Source organism: Falco biarmicus, chromosome 14, assembly GCF_023638135.1.
Source record: "Falco biarmicus isolate bFalBia1 chromosome 14, bFalBia1.pri, whole genome shotgun sequence".
Classification (NCBI taxonomy): Eukaryota; Metazoa; Chordata; class Aves; order Falconiformes; family Falconidae; genus Falco; species Falco biarmicus.
Window position 1 is genome coordinate 22,661,189 of NC_079301.1, and position 21,546 is coordinate 22,682,734.

Here is a 21,546-nt window from a genome sequence, read left to right on the forward strand (position 1 = left end):
AAAACCTAAGAAAGAAGGAATTGACTGGGAACCTGAAGGCATGGGTACAGGTTCTAGACACATTAAAGGGCAGAGCTCTGGCACTGTGTAGCTGCACAGGTGAGACAGGGAATTTGCAGTTGAGAGCAGGGAAGCTTCTGGCCCTCCTGGGAGTGAGATCACTCCCTCCTTGTACGCTTATGGCCAGTAGCCTTTATCCTGTGGACTGCATGCAGGGGAGTTTCAAGATTTTTAAAATATGCCCCGTATTAGCAGGGCTCTTTTTGTTCTCAGTGTTATCCCTCTGAATGTTTTGGCTGTGTCTAGACTGAAGTAGGCAGAGTTGTACATGTGGCCTCACCTTTCATTCTGTTGTGCCTAAGCCGCTGTAGGCGGCTTGGATTCGCTAAGTTAATTTGTGTAGAATATACAGTTAATTGCAGCTCACTCTCCACCTGTGAAGGTAAAGCTAGAAATGTTCCCAAACTGGTCTCTCGGGCTGAAGCAAAATCTAGGGTGCTTGAGAAAAGGTAGAGGCTGGACTATTGTCGTGGACATTCAACTGGGGCCCATAAATACATCCTTGTATGTCATCGCAGGGACAGCCTGGTTACAATGCACTCATTGTGCTTGGGGTCGTTCGGGTCACATAGCTGCTCCTAATTGTGAGGCAGTCTCCCAGAGAAATTAGAGGATGCCTCATTACTTAAGCCACCTAAAACTGGAGACAGAGTAATTGGCAGGGAAGGAAGGAGACAGACGCACAGCATGACAGGTCTGGGGGAGTGAAAGATGGGTGTAGGGTCCAGCTGGTGGACCCGCAGAATGGCCTTTCTGGCCCGTGAGTAGAGAGAGAACAACTGTTGTAGGGCGCTTAGGCTCACCCAGGCAAAGAGGCAAGCAGTGCCTCGCTGCAGGGAGCGGTGTGACCCATGAACCGAGTAACCCACGCACTGCAGTCGGGCCCATGGTCTCGGAAAGCTTGGCCCTTCCTCTCCCAGTATGTTGAGTTAGCCCCACTTCGTGCTCCTCCTAATCACGTCAGCAGACTGCTCTAGGGTGAGACAATATAAATATGTCAGGTCATATCTCACTGGATTTTCCTTTTTCTAGTGACAAACCTCCGAAGGAAAAGTGGGATGAACTGGCCCCCAGAGCAACTGTGGTTTCCACAAATGGAAGGTAGAGTTAGTGTGAAATTCCTGTATTGGCTTGAGCATTCTGCAAACCATAAACTGCTGCTCTTGAGCTGCCTGGAAATTCTGCATGGATATTTACTGATGGAAAAGCACAGTTCAGCCTGTGCTTTGCAGAACTGTAGCAGTTTCTCTAAAATTCTATATAAGAAGGGGTAGAAAAAGAAAACACTACGCTGTTTAATAAAATCATTTAATATTTTGTTCCAATTTTTTAATTTAGTTTCTAGGATAGAAAAAAATAATAACTTTTGTAGGTAATTTCGGCATTTTCCAGGTTTATTCCCAAACCTAAACCAATTCTGCAATATAATTTTTTTACTTTTTTTTTTTTTTTTTTTTTTTACATTATAGAGAGGTTCCCACTGAATGTCTCTGTAGGCTTCCACCCCCCACCTAACTATTTACTTTTGCAACAAGAGACCCCCTAAAAAACCCAAACAACCAAAAAATTGTGTCCTGACTCTTAAGGTATTGTGGAAAGTGGTTAAAGATCCCATAATGACAGGCAGTACAGTGTAGCTGAGCTGGCTCTTGTCTCCAAAAGCTCAAGTGAAATCCACCATCGCCACTCTGCTTGCCTTTTGTGTGTATGACAGTCACCTGCCCCTGACAGGACCTTGGCAGGATCTTGCCCCTCTCATGCACACCAGCGTTTCTGGCATGTGACCAAGCTGATAGCCAGTGGGTCTCCTTAGCCAGGGCTCCACACCATGCTGCTCTTCACTGCTGCCGTGGACCTTGCTGGAGGCACACCTCCCTCTGGAAAACGCTGATTTAATTTGATCTAGAAACCTCTGTGAATCTGAGAGCACTGCTCAGCGATCCACTGAAGGCGACTAAACCAACTCCGTTCCTGCCCGTGGCAGTCTCTGTGGCAGTCCCTTTTCTAGGGAGTCTGCACCCTTGCTGGGAAAAATTGATACACAAATCAAGAAAGGTCACAAACTGCGAAGAGCAGTGGCTGTGCTTCTGTCCTGCCCAAGGAAGAGGAAGTGAGGGAGGGAAGGCATCGCCCCTGCGGTGTGCAGAAGAGAAGTTCAGCGAGAGATGTTCACTTCTGGGCTGTTCACTGCCCACAGCCTGGAAGCCAGAAAACAGAAATGTACAATTTGTGAATCAAGACACCTGAAGTTTCCCGTTTTGTCAGCTCCCCTGAGACAAGCCAGAGGATGTCAGGGCTTTGCCTCCCCTTCTGTGCAGGCAGATGGAGGTGCCTGGTTGCAGCTGTAGGCTGTAGGCCATCCCACTGTTTTGGGAAGAGTCCTGGCTTGAATTTCTATACCACTGACATCTGTCATATGTTGATGATGTTCAGAGTAGCTAAATGCTCCTTTGTACTTCGTATGCACTGAATTTCCCCAAAGTTTCTTGCCATTTTACCTGTAGAAATATACTAAGGAAAGTCTCTAGGAAGTTTTAGGGATTTCCTCCTCTCTCTTTTATTAAATGCATAAGAAAATAATTGTAGAACATTACCCAAACCAAACATGCTTTCTAAAGTTGATGTCTCTTCTTTTCAGTTATACTGAACACACAGAAGCCAACAATGGATTTTACCCACCAAAGTAAGCACAAAACTATTACCACTGTAAAATTCAGTTTTTCTGCTCAGTTTTAGAGTGAGAGGGCTCTTTTCCTGACCTAGCACTGCCCTGACAAATGTGTTCCGAGAGCAGCACTTTCTTGCACTTGCAAAATAGGGGGTGGACTTGATCCACCAGCTCAAAATGGACTGGGACTTTTCACCTTCTTTCCTTGCAGTAGCATGAGTTGGTTGGATTTATGTCTCTGCCCTTCAGGTCTGCTGCAGAAAATTTACTGAGCTAAGCAGGAAGGAGGAAAACGTGTTATGTTTGAGACAGGAAAATCTCATGTTTGATATTTTTGCTTCTTGCTCTGTTCTCCAACTTGCTAAGCTTCCTTCTGTGACCCACATATCTCCCTCCCTTACCAAGTCCAACTCTGGTTGCAGGGACGTACCTGCAGATGCTACAGAAAAGCTGCACCATCGGTACGAGACCTCTCACTACCTGGATGATGCAGAGCCTGAACCTGCAAGGTCAGAGCCTAGTGCTGGGACTGACAGTGCTGCTCACAGAAGCCAAATGTGTGTGTGAGAATAAAAGTAACACATCCAGAGTAGAGCTGGAAGCAGAATCCAAATTGGGCAACAAAGCAAGGGGAGTCAGAAAATCCTAGGTGGCTAAACAGTGGGAACAGCATTCTTTCTGTTCGGTGTTACACATCAACTTCTTTCTACAAAAGCAGCCTGGAAGCAGATACAGCAGCTTTGTCATTGCTTTTAGCGTTGATCTCAAAAGTGTCTCCATGCCACATTCTTTTTAGAGCATACCTGCTCCCCTGACAGTGTCAGAGGTGCAGATCAGGAAAGAACTGCTGTTGACAGCAAACACACCAATCTCCCTGAAGCTGCTTTCTTCATTCACTTTAGTCCGTTATTTTGGGTCTTGACTCCATGTATTGGTGTACCAAAGGACTTGAGGTGAGTAAATGATGTCTTCAAGCTTCATAGCTGAGGTGAGGAGGATTACAAGGCTCCCAGTAAGATGCTGTAAATCCCAAGACCTAGAGTGATGAAGGAACATCTTCCCCAAAGCTGTTTGTGTTGTACTTTGACCCAGGTGCATGATCCTGTGCCAGGCCAGAACAGCCTCGTATCCAGCCAAGACGTATAAATTGAGGCCAAGTAACTGCATTAGTTCTGCTAACAGCCTCTATTCCTCTTGATTAGAGATAGTGAAAATGTCTTTTTTTTCCTGAAGGAAAATTAGTTCTCTGAGAAAAATTACTTTCTGTTTTCTGCTCTCATATAAAGTGCAATGTTGTTATTTCATACAAGTCCCCCTTGACACCTTTGGCAAACTATCAAGCTGAGATTCCTTCCTTTTTTTGACAGGTCTAGCTTACAGTCTGATGTCCTTTTTCCTCCTACTGAGAGAGCCCCTGTGCACCTAGATGACACAGAATATTCCTTTAAAAGGTAAAAGTGTGGTAAATTTAATGAGTAAGTAATACTGAGGATTAAGGGAAATCTGAATGGGGCAGGCACAGGAGGAGGCTTCTTTTCACAGCTTTTGTCCCAAGGATGAAGGCAAATGTGCTGAGGTTTAAAACGCAGCTTGGAAAATAAGCCGAGGTTTGCGTTGTGTCCCTCCTCCATCTTCTTTAATAAGAGCCAAGCATCACAGGTTTTTTTCTTCTCTTCGTGTTTGTGTGCTTGGCGGGGTTCAGTCACTACCTTCTCATTCGCTGGTAATCCAGTGAAGTGCTGCAGTGATGGTGGAGCAGCAGCAAGGGAGCTGAAAGGCAGCTGAAACACACTGAAATGCAACTGTAGTTTAAATATGGTCCCTAGAGAAAAACCCTGGTGCGGGACAGTGAGTGGTACAGATTGACACAAGCCTTGCCTGGTGAGTAGATAGTATTCACTAGTGCAAGAGTTCATGTGCCAGTTGTTAAAGATGTAACGGGCATTTCTTTGATTATCAGATCTGCTCTGGGCTACGAGGAGAGAAGCAACACCCAAGAGAGCAGGTACACGAGTCCTGAGGTTCCAGCATACAGCAAGCCTTACTGGAATGAAGAAACGTAAGGACCTGGGGTGCTAACCCCGTGTTTGCTAATATGTTCTTTGTCATTGTTGAAAGCCTTGAAAGTACTGATTGCTCAGGAAATACCAAGCACAAGAACAACAGCATAATAAGGGCCATTTGTCCAAGCAGCTCTAAACTGCTCCACTGTCCAGAATCCATTAAAGCAGTAAATTCCCTACTGCGTTTACTGAAGACTAACCACACAACAAATGCATTTAGCATTTCCCAATTTCTTCCCAGCAGCCCCTAGCCTTGCAGCATCTCCTTTCAGCTCCGCCTGTCCTGTGCTTGAGTCTGGGCAGAGACGTCTGCCACATCCTGTACCAGTCCTGGGGTGGGATGGGAGTGTGCATCACCCACTTCTCCCTTGCCTTCTGCAGGGAGAAGCCCAAGACACGGAGCCAGGTAGGAGCTGGGGCAGCAGGACTGTTGGGGCATGCCCCTGGGAGTCCATTCGCAGGGACTGGTACAGCTGTTGAGCACTTTGGATTTTACACCCTAGTGTGGAGATGGCAAAGGTCTCTAAATGCTCACAGGAAGAACAGCAAAACAACTTTGTGGAGGCAGCTACAGTGCTCCCCCGGGGAAGGGGTGTCCTATCCTACTAGATAAACAAACAAACCCAGTGAGCTAAAAAGTAGGTCCAACTCTTCTCTGAGAGACAGAAGCATTGTTACTCCAAAGGTCCAGTGCAAAGTCAACGTGCATCCTGAGGAAAGGGAGTCTGAGTAGAAAGGCAAGGGGAGATGAAGCTGTGTTGAGTGGTATCGTTGGGTATGCTGAATGAGTGAGTCTGGCTACAAAAATAACTTTCAGAATATTGGACGGGGAGGAACATGACAAATTCAGCCTCAGGTATTATCAGACACTGTGTCAGGTGTGATGCCCGTCCTGGCGTATACATCCTGATGTATGAGATAGCCACAATAAATCCGATACTCTGCAGGTCTACTGTTGTGCTAGAAAGCAGCATGTTTGCCTAAAGTCATGGACTGGTATTTTCAAGAGCTGACTTCAGTGTGTGAAAATGTCACTGCTTGACCCATCCACTGAATTCCAAGCAGTTCAGTGGTGTTTTGTGTTGTGCTGAAGTCAGTGCTTCATTGTGCTGGTTACAGCTTAGCCCATGCAATATCCTCCACCAAACCCTTCTTTTTTCTCAGTGTGCACTGAACTGAGCTTTTCAGGTGCTTGTGCCTGTAGCCGTGAGTGGAGTTTCTTTTCCTTTGCTAGGTCTTCCCAAGGTTTCAAAGAGGGGAGCACCCCTGGAGAAGGGGGGCATGAGAGCATGCAGGCCTCAGATGACTATAAACCAGAGCTGATCCAAGAAGGGTAAGTGGTCCGTAGAACTCACCCACATTATCTGTTCACTTCATAATTCTCCACATCTTATTCTGTTCCCAATGTAACTGAGACCACAGAACAGCTCCTCTGCTTTGCACCCAGGAATTGGAAGCATCTAACCATCAGTCTGAGGAATGCTGACATGAGTGCTTTCTCCTGTGCCTAACATTTTCCTTCTGTGACAGTCTTGGATGAAAGGCCTTTAGCTACCATGCTGCAAGCTAGAATGGGATCTGGACACATGATTCCCATCAGATTTGGTACCAGATTTTGGTACAGATTTGGCTGTTTGGAATAGGTCTGGCCAAACAGTGTTTCCTGCTCCGTGCCTGATCGCTCCTGTTTTGGGAATGGATGTCTACCCACCCCAGCATGTTTTTTCTCCACTGCCTTAAGCACAGATCTTTACTTTAGGTTTTCAGACTCAAACAACCATACTGAGAAGGGACAAGAGCCTCCTGACCATGATGTCCACCCAAAGCCTCCAAAGTTGAAGGAACATACTGAACATGAACCCAGCTTGAATAGGTAAGGAATCAGACAATTACCTGCCCTGCCTTTTCCTGTAGGGTTAATTCCTTGCGTGTCTTTCCCGACATACTTATGCTGATAAAATCTTCTCCCAGGCTCCCCTTTTGTGCCTGGTTCTAGTGCTGCTTCTACTGAGTGAACCTTTTACCGTGGTGGAGAAAACATCCTCAGTAGCTAAAGGCACCAAACGCTGTCCAGCTGGACTGCCAGGAGTTGCTGCCTAGACCCTAAATGTGGAAGCAGAGCCTGCCTCTGGAGATACATGCCTATAAGAAGCCTAATCTGGCATGGGGTAACACCTCCATGGTAACGCTGGGTCTCATTTCTGAATTTCTCCAGTCAGCGTCAGGTCTCAGGCTGTACTCTGGGCACTGTGGCACAGCACCGTTCTCCTTCCCACTGGCCTGTGACTCCACCGGGTTTGTGGTGGCTGTCTCGGTGCCTTCAGCCTGCCTCATGCAAAACAGTGCAGGGCTGAATGTCTGAATGGAAGGACTTTGAGGACTGATTTCTTTGCTTTTGTCTGTATTTTCCCCCTAAAACTGAAGAGTTGAGGCTTTGGTCAAATTGGGCTTCGCTTGTGCGTGTGTTTCAGTGAGCAACCCATCTTCAAATCAACTTGTAAAGTGGGCTGCTCTTCTCCTCCAGGTCCGTGCCATGCTCCAAGGACAGCGCTAGTGGGAGTGTGGACATTAACAAGGGAGTATCGCCCTGTGTGCAGAGTGAAGAAGTCACTTCAAGAAGGCAAGAGAAATAATGGACTGGCTTTTTCTGATGAGAGAACATGGGGAATTTACTGCAGGTGGTTCTGGAAAAGGGACTGAGGACGGTGTGTTTGGGTTTAGGAGTCGCCAAGCTGGGCTTTGTGAGCGCATGGAGAAAGGTAGTGAGTGGTGGGACAGCAGAGTGCAGTTAGTGGGGACTGTGGAGGAGGGAGCTCAGGAAGGGGCACTGGGAAAAGCAGTAGGGAGAGAGCAATGGTGTCACTGTCCTGTCCTCCTGGGTTCTCCTGATGAACGGAGCTGTCCTGGATGTACCACAAATACTCCAAATTGTAGTTCATCATGCAGAGAAGAAGCTGTTGCCAGTCCCCAGGAATGTAAGTAAAAGTTAGACTGCTGAAGAAAAAAAGTTAGAGAGAAAACTTCCCCTTTCTCTCCAGTAGCCCCCAGCAAAGTGACCAAGATGGATAAAACTCCATCTGTTGCCTGCTCCATGCCTCCCCCAGTCCACATAGTCCCTTTGCATAAGCCCTCAAGCTTAGCAAGTTACTGAGAGAAATGTGGAGTCCTGATCTGAGTGTCTTAGTGCTTCCAGGTGCAGGTGACTTTGGATCAGACGTAGCAAGGAAGCAGTCAGGACTTCTGCTGCGTCACTCCACTGAAGGACTTAGGAGTTATCTCTTGCCCTGTTCAGTAAATTGATTTTCAGTCTGAGCTCCTGGACAAGCATGTCTTCTTTAGGCCTTCAGAACATCCCACCCTGAATGGGAATCTATAGCTCACTAGCGTTTTGAACACTACAGAACATTAGTGTTTTGCTAGAAGGAAGAGTTTAAGGATCTACCTTTGCTGCAAAAGAATCAAACCAAATTGATCTTCCTTTCACCAGGGTGACTGTGCCAGTCATTTTCTGGCGTACCCCATTAGTGAACTTGCAGGCTTCAAACTAATGCTGGTGAAAGGAAGCCCTCTACTAGTAGCAAGTGTAAGGCTGAATCCTCTTTCATCAACCTTAATGTTTCAGGGTGGGATCTTTGAAAGCATTTTGACAGTTTCTTAGTCTAATTAAATGCAGTTCTGATGCAGGAATCCCACCAGTTTTGGATTTTCTACAGGTTATCAGTGTTCCCAGAGGGACTGGTGTGCACAAACATATAAAACCAGAACAGGCGAACAAACTTTTCCCTAGATTAATGTAGACAGGTGCAAATCCATGGTGGCTCTGCAGTGGGTTTATTCCGTGGATACACTCCTGAGATGGTACCCAAATGGCACCAGCTCATGCTCTTAGCAGTCTGAAATGTGCCGCAGAGGTACTGGATGACCCATAATGGTCATAAATAAATGACCAGAATTAAAATGTCAGGTTTTGAAAAAGTAAACAGATAACTGGTGTTCATCAGGAGCTTTATTTTTCTTTGCTTTCAGCCTTATTTTTTAAGAGATCTGTATTTTGCCTCTGGTTTTTTCTTTGGTTTTGTTTTTCACATCTCTTTGGATTACCTGGCATATTCCCATGTGGGGTTATTGTACTTTTCTTGAGGCAGGAGATTCTCCAGGGTTTGCACCTACATCCTACAGTAACTCAATGCACAGTGGCACTTCTGCAGACCCTAATGGTGTTCTGTCTTGGCAGATTCAGCGCTCTACCTAGAGAAGGCAGCATCGCTGCTCCAGAGACCCAACGTGCAAATGAATCTGACCCATTCCGGGAAAGGTATGAAGCCAGGGGACCAGGCATGCTCTGCTGCTGTCTCACACATCTTGTGTTCTCCCTGTTGCCCTGCTAAAAGGCATTGTGCATCATTATGAATGCTCATTTGTTGGCTAGTGAATTCAGAAACCAACATCATCACAATGTTACTGCATTTACTCCCTACAGATTTAGACACTAAGTGCTAAAGCTGCTAACAGGCTTTTCCTCCCTGACCAGGGTCACCCCACCTTATGAAGAACAAGCTCACCCCGCCACAGATAGTCACCCTGAGAGCCCAGGAAACTGGAGGCACGGCGAGCCTCACCCAGTGGCAGCCAGGTACAGTGGGACCATCCCGTTGTTTCTCCCCATCAGTGGCTCTCAAATCCTCGTCCTTTGCTATTCCTGCTTCTGGCTGAAGTCCTAGACCTGTGTAAATTTGCCCAGCGTACACCAATCAGATGATACTGACAAAAGGAGTATTAGGTTTAGGATTCAACCCACATATTTCAGATAACGAATCAACTTAGACAACTGCTGAATCTTGCAGCATTTCATTGTGCTGATAATTCAGCTTGTGTAGGTGAGGGGAAGTAGTACAGACCCCTGCCATTTCCCCTGACCTTCAGAACCCGTTAAGAACCTATTACCAGCGTGGTGTCCCGGGTTTTCCTCATTGCCTATAGAAAGAGGCATGAATCCAACCCCAGCAAATTCTGAATGCTTGTGTGAGCTGGTCATAGCAAGTACAGTCATTGGCTTTATGGTCAAATTGGCTCTAATTCTTTAGCAGGTCTAACTTCAGCTCAAAAGAGAGTGCTGTCAGTGCATATGAGACCCAGCGTCCCATGCCACTGTACATGGACCGCCAGCCTTTTAACACCAGCGTGTCAGCACCCAGTCACAGGATACCGTCCTATGTAGACAGCCAAGTATTCAGCACCAGAAGGTAAGGGTTTAGGGATGGGATGCAGAGACAGGGAGAGCTGCTGGCACGGAAATATTTGACAGAAGCTCTGGTCCAGGTTGTACGATCGCTGCAGCAAGAAGCGAGAACAGGGTTTTGTTCCCAGAGGGAGTAACAGTATTGCCAGGTCTCACAACACGTAGAACAAGATCATTTTAGGACCTGGAGGGCTGAAGAAGGGATTCAGGAGATCTGAGCTGATAGTTGCTCTGTAACGCTGGAGAGTTCTTAGCAGGCTGTATTCAGACTGCCTGCACAGTGCCTGGAAACCTGACAGATGACCACATCTGTTTCTCCTCTGCAGAGAGGATCATGGAGGAGCAGTCTGGTTCTGTTTATGTCTATATCTACATTCATGTGGTCTGAATGTAACCTGCACCTCTTTTAGCATTTTTGGGAAAGTTGGTGTCACAAAGCTCTTGTTTGCTTTTGGAGGCACCTGCAAACTAGGACTAGAAAAAATGGGATTTTTTGTACTTTGTTGTACTCCATGGCCTGTTACCACCCCCCTGGCATTGCATGATGCCAACATGTCTCTGCAGTGCGAGAAACTTGCGCTTCATTCCTGCACTTGGGTTTATATCGCAAACCAAATGCATGTCTTGCCCAGAGCAGGGCTTTTCTCATCTTACGATGAGCTTAGCCTGTCCCTCTTTCTCTCTTTAATGCAGCATTGATTTGCAGTGTTTTTCGGCATTGTTTAAAGTTAAGTTATACAGTTGCCTCAAGCTTTAATCAGGATCAAAGTGCTGATATACAATATAAACATAATCTGTGCTCCAGGGCACTTGCAAGAAAAGAATAACCATAAGCTATAGGCTCATTTGCTCTATTAAAAGAGCTGGAGCTCTGCCCACAGGTTAAAGCCATTCCGCTAATGAGTTCTGTCTTGGAAAAGTGAAAATGTGCAGGTCTGACCTGGATGGGCCAGCTGGTCAGCAGGTCACACGTGTGAGATGGGAGTTTGGTGAGCGCTGGGAAAGGAGACAATACTGAGGACAGATCTGTTCATGAACTGCTTCAGCTTTACTCTCAGATTTTGAGCCTGCTGCCCTGTCTCAGAGCTTTGTACGCATGCTGCAGCACCAGCACAGGTGAAATGGGCAGGGCGAAGGGAGAACACATCGTGATAGTGACTGCAGAGACTAAATATTAGGTAGCCGATGTGGGGAGTCCAGTGACTCCTGGTATCGTGTAATCAGGGCTTTGTGCTTCCTCTCCAGACCTACCCCAGATTACGAAGGGAGAGTTTACGATGGGAGAAGCAGCCCTAGGAGCAGCAGATATGACAGCGCCAGTGCCAGAGGGCACTGTGAATTTAACCCCACAGCTGGACGGTAAGAACTTAAAGGGTGGGATCCAGACTTGTTAACCCAAAGAACACCCCACTGCTACATTTACTCGGTATCGGAGTGTCCTGATCCAGTTCTTACCAATTCCCTGGGTCTCAGCACATGCAGTAAGGTGCTGTTTGTGTGGATGGCAGTGGTGTGTGGATGATTTTGGTGCTAAGCAGGGAGACATTTCGCCAAGATTCTCACCACTTGTGAGAATCCCTCACGTGCTCAAGTTCAGTGCTTGAGATTGTATCACTTCCTTTCATAGCCACGACTCCCTTCCCAGAGATACCACCATGTCCATTTCCCAGAGAAGCCACAGGGTGCCGTTCTACATGGACAGCTTAAACTATAACAGCACCAGGTAAATGGGTAGTCTGGATGGTTGTGAGGGAAACCTCCATGAAACTGTTGTGGCAGAGAAGCTAGGAAGCAAAGCCAGAAGCTGAAAGAGAGGCAAATGGTTTCCAGGGAGTGGATGTGTGATCTAGAGGCATGGAACTACACTTAAACCATTCCTAGCAAAAGCTACTCAGCACAGGGTCTGTGGTATGTCTGTCTCTGGAGATTTTTTCACCATGTGGGGTGCCAGAACAGAGTGGCAGGAGAATGAAAGGCTGGTTCCTGGCTAACCCTCCCTTGGTCTGTAATCAGCCTTTGCAGAGGCTACAGGGGAAAAAAAAGAGAGCGCGCTAAAAGCAGAGAGGGATGCCAAGAGAGAGGATCCCTATCTCCAGAATGTCAGTGATTAAATGACTGAAGTTGTCCCAGAACAAGGCTGTTGGAAGGGGTAGGAGCTATCCAATATGGAGCACCATTACCCTGCGCTTTCTGCAGTCCTTCGCAGCAGCGTCAGCCCATCCACGTGCAGTCTGACACTACGGAGGCACCACTGTAGGTCTGAATGTTGGATCTGTAAAGGGGAGTATGTTGTGGGTGTGAGCAGGAGGCACAAGATCCTCAGACAGCCTAGGACTGGCTGCAGGCAAGATCAGCTTCATCCCTGCAAGGCAGACTGGCAGGTCTCGTTGTGGAGTGGATAGGCAGAGCTATTTCACAGAGACATTTTAGTAACCGCAGTTTTGCCGCCTTCTCCCTTATACAACTTTTGAAATTACTGAGCTGGGGATAGTTATGTTGGACTTTGGCCAGTATGTCCCCATCTCCTCTCCTGCAATGTGTTGTGTGCTGTTTCCCTCCATAGCTGCTCCCATTCAGGCTACGTAATTCACTTAAGATCTTCAAATAAGTACAGACCTTGTTTGATCGTTTCTGCTGTGGCCTTATAAATGAGACTTTTCCAAATCACTTCTCCAGGGAAGTAGTACTGTCATGTGGCAGATGTGAAAAGAATAAGGGGCTTTTTTGGTCTGCGATAAAGATGAATTCATCTGTGCAGTTAAGGGCCTTATTATTGCACTCTCCCAAACTGCACTCCTAGCAGTAGTGGTACATCTTTTCTTGGCTGCCAGCTTGGATCATGTCACAGCTTATGTTTCCAGTGCCCATGGACTTTTCTCTCTCTCGCCAGGCTTCTCTCGAATTCGGGTGAGAGGATCTGCAGTCCAGTTGCCACCTTACCACACAACAGCCCAGCAGCCTCCGGGTACCAGCCCAATTCCAGCACTGCCGGGTAAAGAGCGATGGGTGGTTGTGATCCTCCCGCTGCAATACAGGTTTTATGCGCAGCCATCCTGTTTGGTGAAGACAAGCCAGGTGCTGCTGCTTGGCATCTGGCCACGGGACATTTCTCAGCTGCTCTGGCTAAGAGCACAGACATGGCCATGGTGGCCAGAGCCACTCAGAAGGGAGAGATGGGCTGGGTGCTTTCCTCCAGGTGCCCTTTTTTAGAGACCAGGGTGTAACTCACTGTAGGAGTTGTGTCTTTTCTCTTTAGTGTGGCAAAATCATGAATCCTCCATAACATGTTGTAGCTGGAGGGACATGATGGAGCTCCTCATGCCATACACGCTCATCACAGATGTGGGGCTCTTGGAAGACTGTTTGCCTTTGTTGTCAATCATGAGCGAGTGAGCGGATTTTGGTGGGGCTGTCGTAGGATCCTGATCTGTCACGTATTACAGGAGATAGCATCCCATCACAGTGCAGCTGCCAACTCAGAGCTGTATTCTGGGATTTGTGGTTTCCACAGGCTCCACCTCAGAGGTAGAAACTGCTGCAGTTTTACACAATTTAGAGAGGGGTTTCAAAGTGGTGAGAGGTCAGCATAGGCTTTGGGTCCTGCTGGCCTTGCCACAGCCTGCTTATTGCAACACCTTTCTAAGTAGGAGACTCTCATCTGCAACACTTGACATGGGAAGTATCTATGCTAAATTAGAAAAAAAAAAAGCTTTTCTTTCCTTAGCTGTGACATGGCTTAGTTTGCTCATATGAGAAGAAAGGATTACTCATAGCTTGTAGGCTGCAACGAAAATGCACCATGGAGAAAGAGCCTGATTAGTTCATTTCATGGTTCTGGGAAGAGAGCCGGTGGGCACAGTGTCTCCCCTCGATCTGTGACAGAGCTGCAGACAGACCGACAGATGGGGGCATGTCATTTTGAAATCAGAATTTTAAAGAGGGAAGAATATGCAAGAAAGGTCAGCTCTGTAAGCAAAAAAGATCCTCAAATCAAACCAGTGGCAATTTGTAATGGATGAAAATGCTGGAGATACTCCAGTGACAAAATGGTCACTGTGTAAGTAGTACTGTGCCAGTAGGGTTTTAATGTTAATGGGCAGAATCACAAGCTCTCTAAATACTTGTGTGCATAATCCTGACGTGATTTGAAAAAGACTTATCCTTGCAAAACAGGGGATAACTGGATGAAAGAGTTACATTATCCGCCCCATTCTTTTTAATTAACTTGATTTGTTTTGGTGGGTTAATTAGAGGGGGGTATATTAGGTGTTATTTAGCAACAATGCTTGATATTCAGTATTTATTCAAGAACAACAGCATCTCACTCTGTGCCTTTTCATGCACGCGTTAAGTGTCCAAGTGCACACATGTGGTCCCTTGCGCTGTCTCTCATCAGCTCCAGTCTTTTCTGATGCAAATGCTTCTTGTTCTGTCTCCATCCGTTCCTAGAAAAGGGGTCCTCTTTGTGAAGGAGTACGTGAACAGCAGCGAGTTATCAGCCTCCCCACGCTATGGCAGGTATGAGGAGTGTCCAGAGACAGTCATGTGTCTACATACGTGTGCAAAGCAACAGCGTATGGCTTTGCCAGCTAAAATGCCAAGCAAGCTCCTGAGCTGGAACAGTTAGCACTGCGTCAGCATGCCATTGTGCCTGAGCTAATTAGCCCTGGAGGGATTATTACATTGGGTGGGCAGAGAGTTTTGCTAAGGCAGCGGTGCTGCTTTGGGGACCCAGATGGATATCTGCAGTGCACTGTGCTGTCTAGTTCCGTTGCGGTGACAGAATCTATCCCGCAACTCATAGTGGAGGGGTAAACTCCCCCTCTAAGTGGGCTGGCCTCTAAGGTGGGTGACGGGGTGAGAACACTACGCTGCAGGTTTTTAGGCTGCATATTTGGGCACTGTCAGGCTGCAGTGTGCATTTGCACACGTAAATGTATGATTGGAATTGGTGAGAAAAATGTGGAGGTTGAGGGTTCTCAACTCAAAAATGAGTTAGAAAAAGTTAGAAGATGCCATTTTCAAGCTTAAATCTTCATTCTTTTGTATTCTGCTCAAATGTAACTAAGTAAAGCTACTCCAGATTGACACCAACATGACTGAGAGCAGAATTTGGCCCTGCGTGCATCGTGCTTACATTGATGTGGCAGCCGGTTAACACCCCGTGTGATGCCTCCCTGCTGGCATTTATCCTCCCTCAGTGCTGTGTTGGCATTACTGTGGTAGCCGATTACAGACTCCGTAAATCTCTAGCCTTTCCTGTAGGTCGGCAAAGCAGATGTCAGCAACCAAAGCTAAGCGTATTGCTGCAGTGTCTAAAAAACCCAGGCAAACAGAAGACAGAAGGGAGCACTCAGCTGGGTGAGGCTAGCGATGTGTTCCGTGTCTTTTCCTGCATAATAGCTCAGGATTGGGGAGTTTAGTAAGCAGTGAAAAAAGCCGCTATTTACAGGGTCCGTATGTAAACATCAGGACTCCAGTGAGGCCGGAGACGTTTCACTGAGTGTCGTGGAGGCAGGATTTCATGGGTTGCCTGCCCAGCAGCCAGCGCAGCACTTCACCACTCTTCTCTAGCAGCCAGTGGAAAACACGTTGGTCCCCGTAGTCGGGGTCACAGCCTGCGCCTGTCCCAACCCCAGAGCTGCCAGACGCGTGCTGTGGGCCCGTGGGCAGCACGGCCAAGGCGGCCGTGGCTCTCGCTGGCAGGGAAGCCCTTGCCCTCCCTCACCCTCCTTGGCACCCTCTTTTTTTAGCTGTGCTCCCAGCCTTGTGCTTTCTGCCATTTTAATAAGACAACCTGACTCACAGAGGGGTCTCGTGGCTGGCAAGGAGTAAAAGGGTGGGAGCATGTGGCTGGGAACATACTGGAGGAGACAGGGAGCAAAAGGAAGCAGTATCTTTGCCTTGGCAAGGTTGTTAGGTCTTCTCAGCCCCCTCCTGAGCCGCATTTGACACAGCACGGGCTTTCTGCCGCCCCCAGCTCCTCCTGGCACGGAGGGAGAGTGCTGCTATGTGCCTGTGCCACCCCTCTTGGCCCCAGGCTCGAAGCAGCCCCATTTCAGGGTGTGTGCCCTGGTTTCCCGGCCACACTGCCCACATCCTGCCTCTCCCCGTGGGGACAGCAGCAGCCAGATGCGTTTTTCAGTGCTCTGAAGTTAGGTGCTGGGGCCACCAGCTCTCTTCTGTCTCTGCTTGCCTTTGGGGGTGCCTACTCCCTGCAAACCTCATCTGCCAGGCTGAGCCCAGAGTCAGCTCTGGGTCTGACCCGAGGCACAGCGGTTGTGGTGTGGGGCAGGGAGCAGGTTACTGCCACCCCTATGGAGAATCTGCAGCATCAATCTAGCAAAGGTGGAGATAGTGCTGCCGGCAGCGCTGCCCCATCAGCCAGCGTGGCCTCTTCTATGAGGGAGATGCCTTTTCAGAGCTGGTTAGGGATGACCAACCTCTCCAAGGAGCAGGCAGCTGGGATGTTGCAGTTAGGACTTCAGTTTCATGACTAATGACTCCATCTGAGATATTCTTCCCATATATCACTGCCAAGTGCTGATCTTTGCTTCTGTCTCCAGTGGCAGCCTTGTGGATTTGACCGATTTGGAGAGAGCAACCTACAGCCACCACAGCTACCTGTCCAGCGCTCCCCTGCAGAGGTGGGACCATTCGGGGCTGCCTTGGGGGTTTCAGCAAACTGTTAAACAAAACTTTAAGGTTTTACTTTTTTAGCATATTGATATGTGTTCAGTGAAATAACAGCATGAAGCATAAATGAGCTTTGGAAAACACAGTGACATTGACTTTAAGATCTGCACTGCCCTGCTCTTGTGGTCTCTGCATCCCTGCGATAATGTGCCCCTCTGTACTGTCACTTGACAGTCAAACACATGTCGGAGCAGGTATCTTATGGAGAGTGGTGCTGGAGTTAGGTAGGAAACCTCTGGTACCAGCGCTGGGACTGGAACCAGGTTGTGTTACAGAGGAATTCACTCGTCTGTTCCTTCACAGGGCCAGCGAACCTGCTTGCAGTTACTGTGGCCGTGAGATCCGAGACTGTCCTAAGATCATAATAGAACATCTCAACATCTGCTGCCACGAATATTGTTTCAGGGTAAAAAACCCAAACAAAAACTGTAACTACTGACTGCCTTCTATGCACTGCTGTGAAATGGAGTGGTGGGAGGAGGAATCTTGCTGCAAATTCTGTCCTCAGACTTTGAGTAATGTATATAGTGTGTGCCAAGTGCTTGCATACACATCGGGACAAGAAACGTCAGGCAGTCACAGATGTTGGTTGTGTCCCCAATTTTCAGCTCCTCAAATAAATGTGTATTAGAACTAGGAGAATTATTTATCATTACCTGATAGGACAGCAGCACCCTCTTTCCTCATCTCCTTGTCCTTGTGGCAGACTTGCTGCTTTGTGGCCTTTGCACCCCAGCGCAGCTCTTGCTGAATCTCTCAAACTTGCAAAGTTTACAAGTCCATGGAAATGGTGAGTGTGGGGAGGAGGAAGCCTGCAGTGGCATTTGTCTATTGTAAGAAAGTTTAACCTCAAAGGTGTCGTTGCTTTGGCACCCTCACATTTATAGACCAATACAGAGACTGTTTCTCTGCCCCCTCCATGCTGTCATTGCTGCATGGTGCTTTGGTTACTGTCCCACCACCTTGTTTTCCCTCTGGCAGTGTGGAATTTGCCACAAAGCAATGGGAGATCTTCTGGATAAAATATTCATCCACCGGGACATTGTCCACTGTGACAAGTGCTACGAGAAACTCTTCTAGGTGAGTGCGCCTTCACAGCGTCAGCATAAATGCCTGGATGAGAGAGCTCATGGAGTTTACTGACTGAAAAGTGTTTAACTCTTACATTTACCGAGTGACCCATACAGGGATTTTTCCTGTGGCTTTTTAGTGGGAAGCAGTGACCCCTGTTGCAGAATTAGCTAGAAACATGCCAGAGCTGGTCCCAGGGGTCTCGCTTAGAGCCAGAGTCTCTGGCCATAATGTGATAACCAGGCTGTGTTAGCTTCACGTGGGGGAGACGAGTAGAGGGCTGGCTTGAGTGATGAAAGAAATGTCCCTTAGAGGTTGAGAGTCCTCTCGGAAGGGAACTAAAGCCTTCCCCCTTGCGACCCAGGCTAACCCGCCGCAGGCGGCTGGGTGCTGTTTGCAGCCATAACTTCCCTCTAGCCAGGAGGCTGCCTGTCAGTGGCAGGGGCAGTTACTGCTGTCCTTCGAGATGAAAACCACTGGGAAAATTAGAGTTGTACATTCTGTCAACAGGTCAACAAGGAATAGCTTAGATACGGGTTTGTTTTGCCTGATTATCTGGATGGGGCGGGAGTCACCACAGTGGCAGCCAGAAACCCTGCCACTGCACTGAGATTACAAAAAGAGGCTCCTTTCCTCCCTCTGCCTCATGATAGAGAGAAGGAGGGAAAGAGGCACCTGCCTCGCTGCGTACGCGGCTGCTTTGTTTGCCTCCTAATGCGATGTGACTGACTTGCCTTTTCCGTCCCATTCCAGCACGTTCATCTGCTCCACTGCACTCTGTAATGCAGTGTCTTCTGCAGTACCCAGCTCCTGCGTTCACCTTCTCTTTATTTGCTTGCAGGGTTTTGCAAAGCTGGAGAAGGCAGCCAGCGGAAAGTCCTCAGCAGCACCTACGAGAATGTATCTAGCAGTTCCTGACCGGCTAAGATAGCAGAATTCCTGCTCCCCCGCTTTCCTCAAGTTATTTTCCCTCCCACTGCCTCATCACAGTGAATGAGTTTAACATCCGCTAGTTTATGCTGTCAGCTGCATACAAGACAAGTGCCAATGCTAACAAGATAAGGCAGTGTCACCTACAAAGATAAGTGGGCTGATTTTCCAGAGGTGCTGAGCCCCTCTGCCTGTCTTTAACTTCGTTAAGATTCCAGAGCGCTCGCTGTGTTGGAAGTCAGGCAGAGCTCCTTAGGTCTATCTAAGCTAATTGCGAGAAACCTTTTCTGGTTTTGGTGGGTTTTTTTTCTTTCATTTCAGCCATCAGGCTGCAGCTTAGTGTGTGTGAGCTGGCACAAAGCAAGAAGATACAAGAAGTGGTAAACACTAAATTTAGGTGCTTGGGAGGGTTTGAATTTAGTTCATAGCAAGAGGCTATTTCTGCTTCTCTCACCCCCAAATTCTGCCTAGAAATAGCTTCTGCCTGGTTTCCATTTGCTTTCCATGGGCTTTCAGGAGCACTTGCAGACTCCTTTACTTTAATTGTATGTCAGCTTTAATTTCCCTTTCCTGCCTACTCCTCAGTGGATTGCTGCAGCAGCATGTGTGTCTGCTGTCTGTTTGGGAAGATAACGCTCACTTTCACCTGGTAGTTTAACTTGGCCTCTGATGGTAGGTGTCTCACGGCCATACAGAACGTGCCAGAGAATAGGTGTCTCAGTCGCCTCTCCTGACAGGGAGCACTGCTCGACTGAAATCTGAATTTCCCCCCACCTCGCCAAGGCTTGCTGTGCTGCCTCCCTTATTGATCTGAATTGTGTACATCACAAATGCTCGCTCACGAAATTGAACTTCGAGCAGATGCTGTACTTACTAGAAGTCAGAATCGCATAATTTTAGCCCTTAATTCAGATGCTGAGAGGTTGAGAAACCTGAATACCAAAACCTGAAAGTCGGGCTCTATGCCTTCAAAGTGCAGCTCCAAATGTGTCCGGAGTTAGTTTGCTCGTTGAAAGCATTAGGAATGACTGCGAAGCGCCCAAGTCAGTTCTGTAGTAGCCCTTGCATGGAAATAGGTGATGGCAAAAGCTCTAACACAGACTATTGTTAGCTAGGTAATTCTTTATGCGCTTAGTGATGGAAGCTGGCATGCATGCAAAAGCTTAGCAAGTTCGTGTTTTACAGCACAAGTGCTGCTTAGCTTTATTTAGGCCACTGTACCAGTTATTTAACCGAACCATAGGCATGACCTCGGAAGCAACTCCGTGAGGAGAACTCGCGTTAAGAGCAGTCACAGCTCTGCCACTGGCAGGCTTCAGGTTGTGACGGGGGACTGGGCAGCTCTATTTTGAGGGTGCATGGCACAACACCCCCCTGAAAGCCCAGCAGGCACAAAGGTGTGATTTTTCAAAAATGATGAACGATTTTGGCTGCCTACGTTTCTAAATTATCAAGATGTTAGAGGCGTTACTTTCTGAACAAAAAGAGGGTCACAAAAGCAGACCAGGGAGATGAAATGCTCGCTTCTGAAAATCACAGCCAGCAGTTCCTTACACGTCCTTGTACCAGTGGTGGGAGATAACTGGTGCAGCAGCCGTTAGACGTCTTATCCCACCGTGGTCAAAGGGGGCTTGTTTAAAATACTGAAACAGATGGGCCTGTAACTACAGGTGCGCTTTGAGAAGACAATCTGCAGAAATAATTTATAACCGATTTGAGTTCCTGATGGGTACGTGGCCTTATAGGGAACGGGATCTGTCCATCGTACGTTTCGTTCCGTCTCCCCTCTGCACGGCGTTTCCCTGTTTCACCCCAGTATACAGCTCTAATAAACACTCCTGGCTCATGTGTAGCTTCCTCACCCGCGTCCCCATGTAACGCCCTGCTGGTGTGCGCCCTTTGATCTGGTGGTCTCTGTCGACAATTTTGGCTTCTTGGCGGCCTACGGGCACGACCCGTCTGTGAAGTCACTGAACGCTGTGCTGGCCGGTGTGGCAATGAGGGAGTGAAGACGCGGTGCCAAGGAGAAAGGGGGGGGGGGGGGGGCCGCGGGGGGCAGCAAACGGCCTCGGGAAATACGTGATGTGACATCTTCCACGCGATTCCAGTGGCTCCAAAAGGGAGCCTCGGCCTGCAGGGCGGCATCCCGGGGGGCCGGGGTCCTGCCCGCCCCTTCCAGGCTTCCCGGGTCGGGCCGGGAGACCTGGGGAACCCGACGGCGTGGCCATCGTCACCAACCGATCAATGGCGGATTTTTTCCACCCCCCCCCAAAGACATCTACCAAAGGAACCTGTGCCTGCTCCAAAAAATAACGCGCTTTCAGTTGTTTCGGCCAGGACTGAGGAATTGCTGGCCTGCCCCTGCCCTCCCCCGCTGCCCCTCCTGCGCGAACGGACGGAATCCCCGGGCGGTGCCGGTCCCGGGTCCGGGGTGCCCGGGCGGCGCGGGGCACCGTGCAGCCGCCGGGCCGGGCCGGGGGGACGAAGCGGGTTCTGCCGCCCGCGGGAACCCACCGGGACGGCCCCGAGAAGCTGCCGGAGGGGGGTGGGTGTCGCGCCCCCCCCCCCCCCCCCCCCCCCCCCATGTTGGAGGAGGGTGTGAAAGAAGACGATGTCCGTCAGTGTCGCCTGTTGGCAGCGCGTCCCCAGGAGACGCCAGGCTGGTGGCGCGCCGGGCAGGGCCGGGCTGACCGTGTGCGCCGGGACAGCGACCCCTCCCCCTCGCCCCACCGGGCCCTGCCCGCCAGCGCTCTGCCCGAGGCTGACCGCCCCGCGGGCCGGGGGGGCCGGGCCGGGGGGGCCGGGCGGGGCGGGGGGCA

At 48.8% G+C, this 21,546-nt stretch overlaps 1 protein-coding gene across 4 annotated transcripts in view; it reads left to right on the top strand.

Annotated features, from left to right (window-relative positions):
• The window catches only part of ZNF185 (zinc finger protein 185 with LIM domain), a 49,856-nt gene extending 29,292 nt beyond the window's left edge, over positions 1-20,564 (top strand). The window contains exons 15-33 of one of the 4 annotated variants that reach the window (XM_056360118.1): positions 1,093-1,161; positions 2,699-2,743; positions 3,151-3,237; positions 4,096-4,179; positions 4,689-4,787; positions 6,026-6,124; positions 6,551-6,664; positions 7,316-7,411; positions 9,026-9,106; positions 9,323-9,424; positions 9,876-10,034; positions 11,276-11,389; positions 11,658-11,753; positions 12,921-13,022; positions 14,480-14,548; positions 16,597-16,677; positions 17,030-17,132; positions 17,708-17,806; positions 18,639-20,564. In XM_056360118.1, the coding sequence (XP_056216093.1) occupies positions 1,093-1,161; positions 2,699-2,743; positions 3,151-3,237; positions 4,096-4,179; positions 4,689-4,787; positions 6,026-6,124; positions 6,551-6,664; positions 7,316-7,411; positions 9,026-9,106; positions 9,323-9,424; positions 9,876-10,034; positions 11,276-11,389; positions 11,658-11,753; positions 12,921-13,022; positions 14,480-14,548; positions 16,597-16,677; positions 17,030-17,132; positions 17,708-17,806 (1,699 nt within the window). In that variant the 3' untranslated portion in view covers positions 18,639-20,564. Of the gene's footprint in view, positions 1-1,092; positions 1,162-2,698; positions 2,744-3,150; positions 3,238-4,095; positions 4,180-4,688; positions 4,788-6,025; positions 6,125-6,550; positions 6,665-7,315; positions 7,412-9,025; positions 9,107-9,322; positions 9,425-9,875; positions 10,035-11,275; positions 11,390-11,657; positions 11,754-12,920; positions 13,023-14,479; positions 14,549-16,596; positions 16,678-17,029; positions 17,369-17,707; positions 17,807-18,638 lie in introns of those variants that run through there. The other 3 variants (XM_056360120.1, XM_056360122.1, XM_056360121.1) reach the window with 3 other exon arrangements.
• Positions 20,565-21,546: the final 982 nt, after the last annotated feature.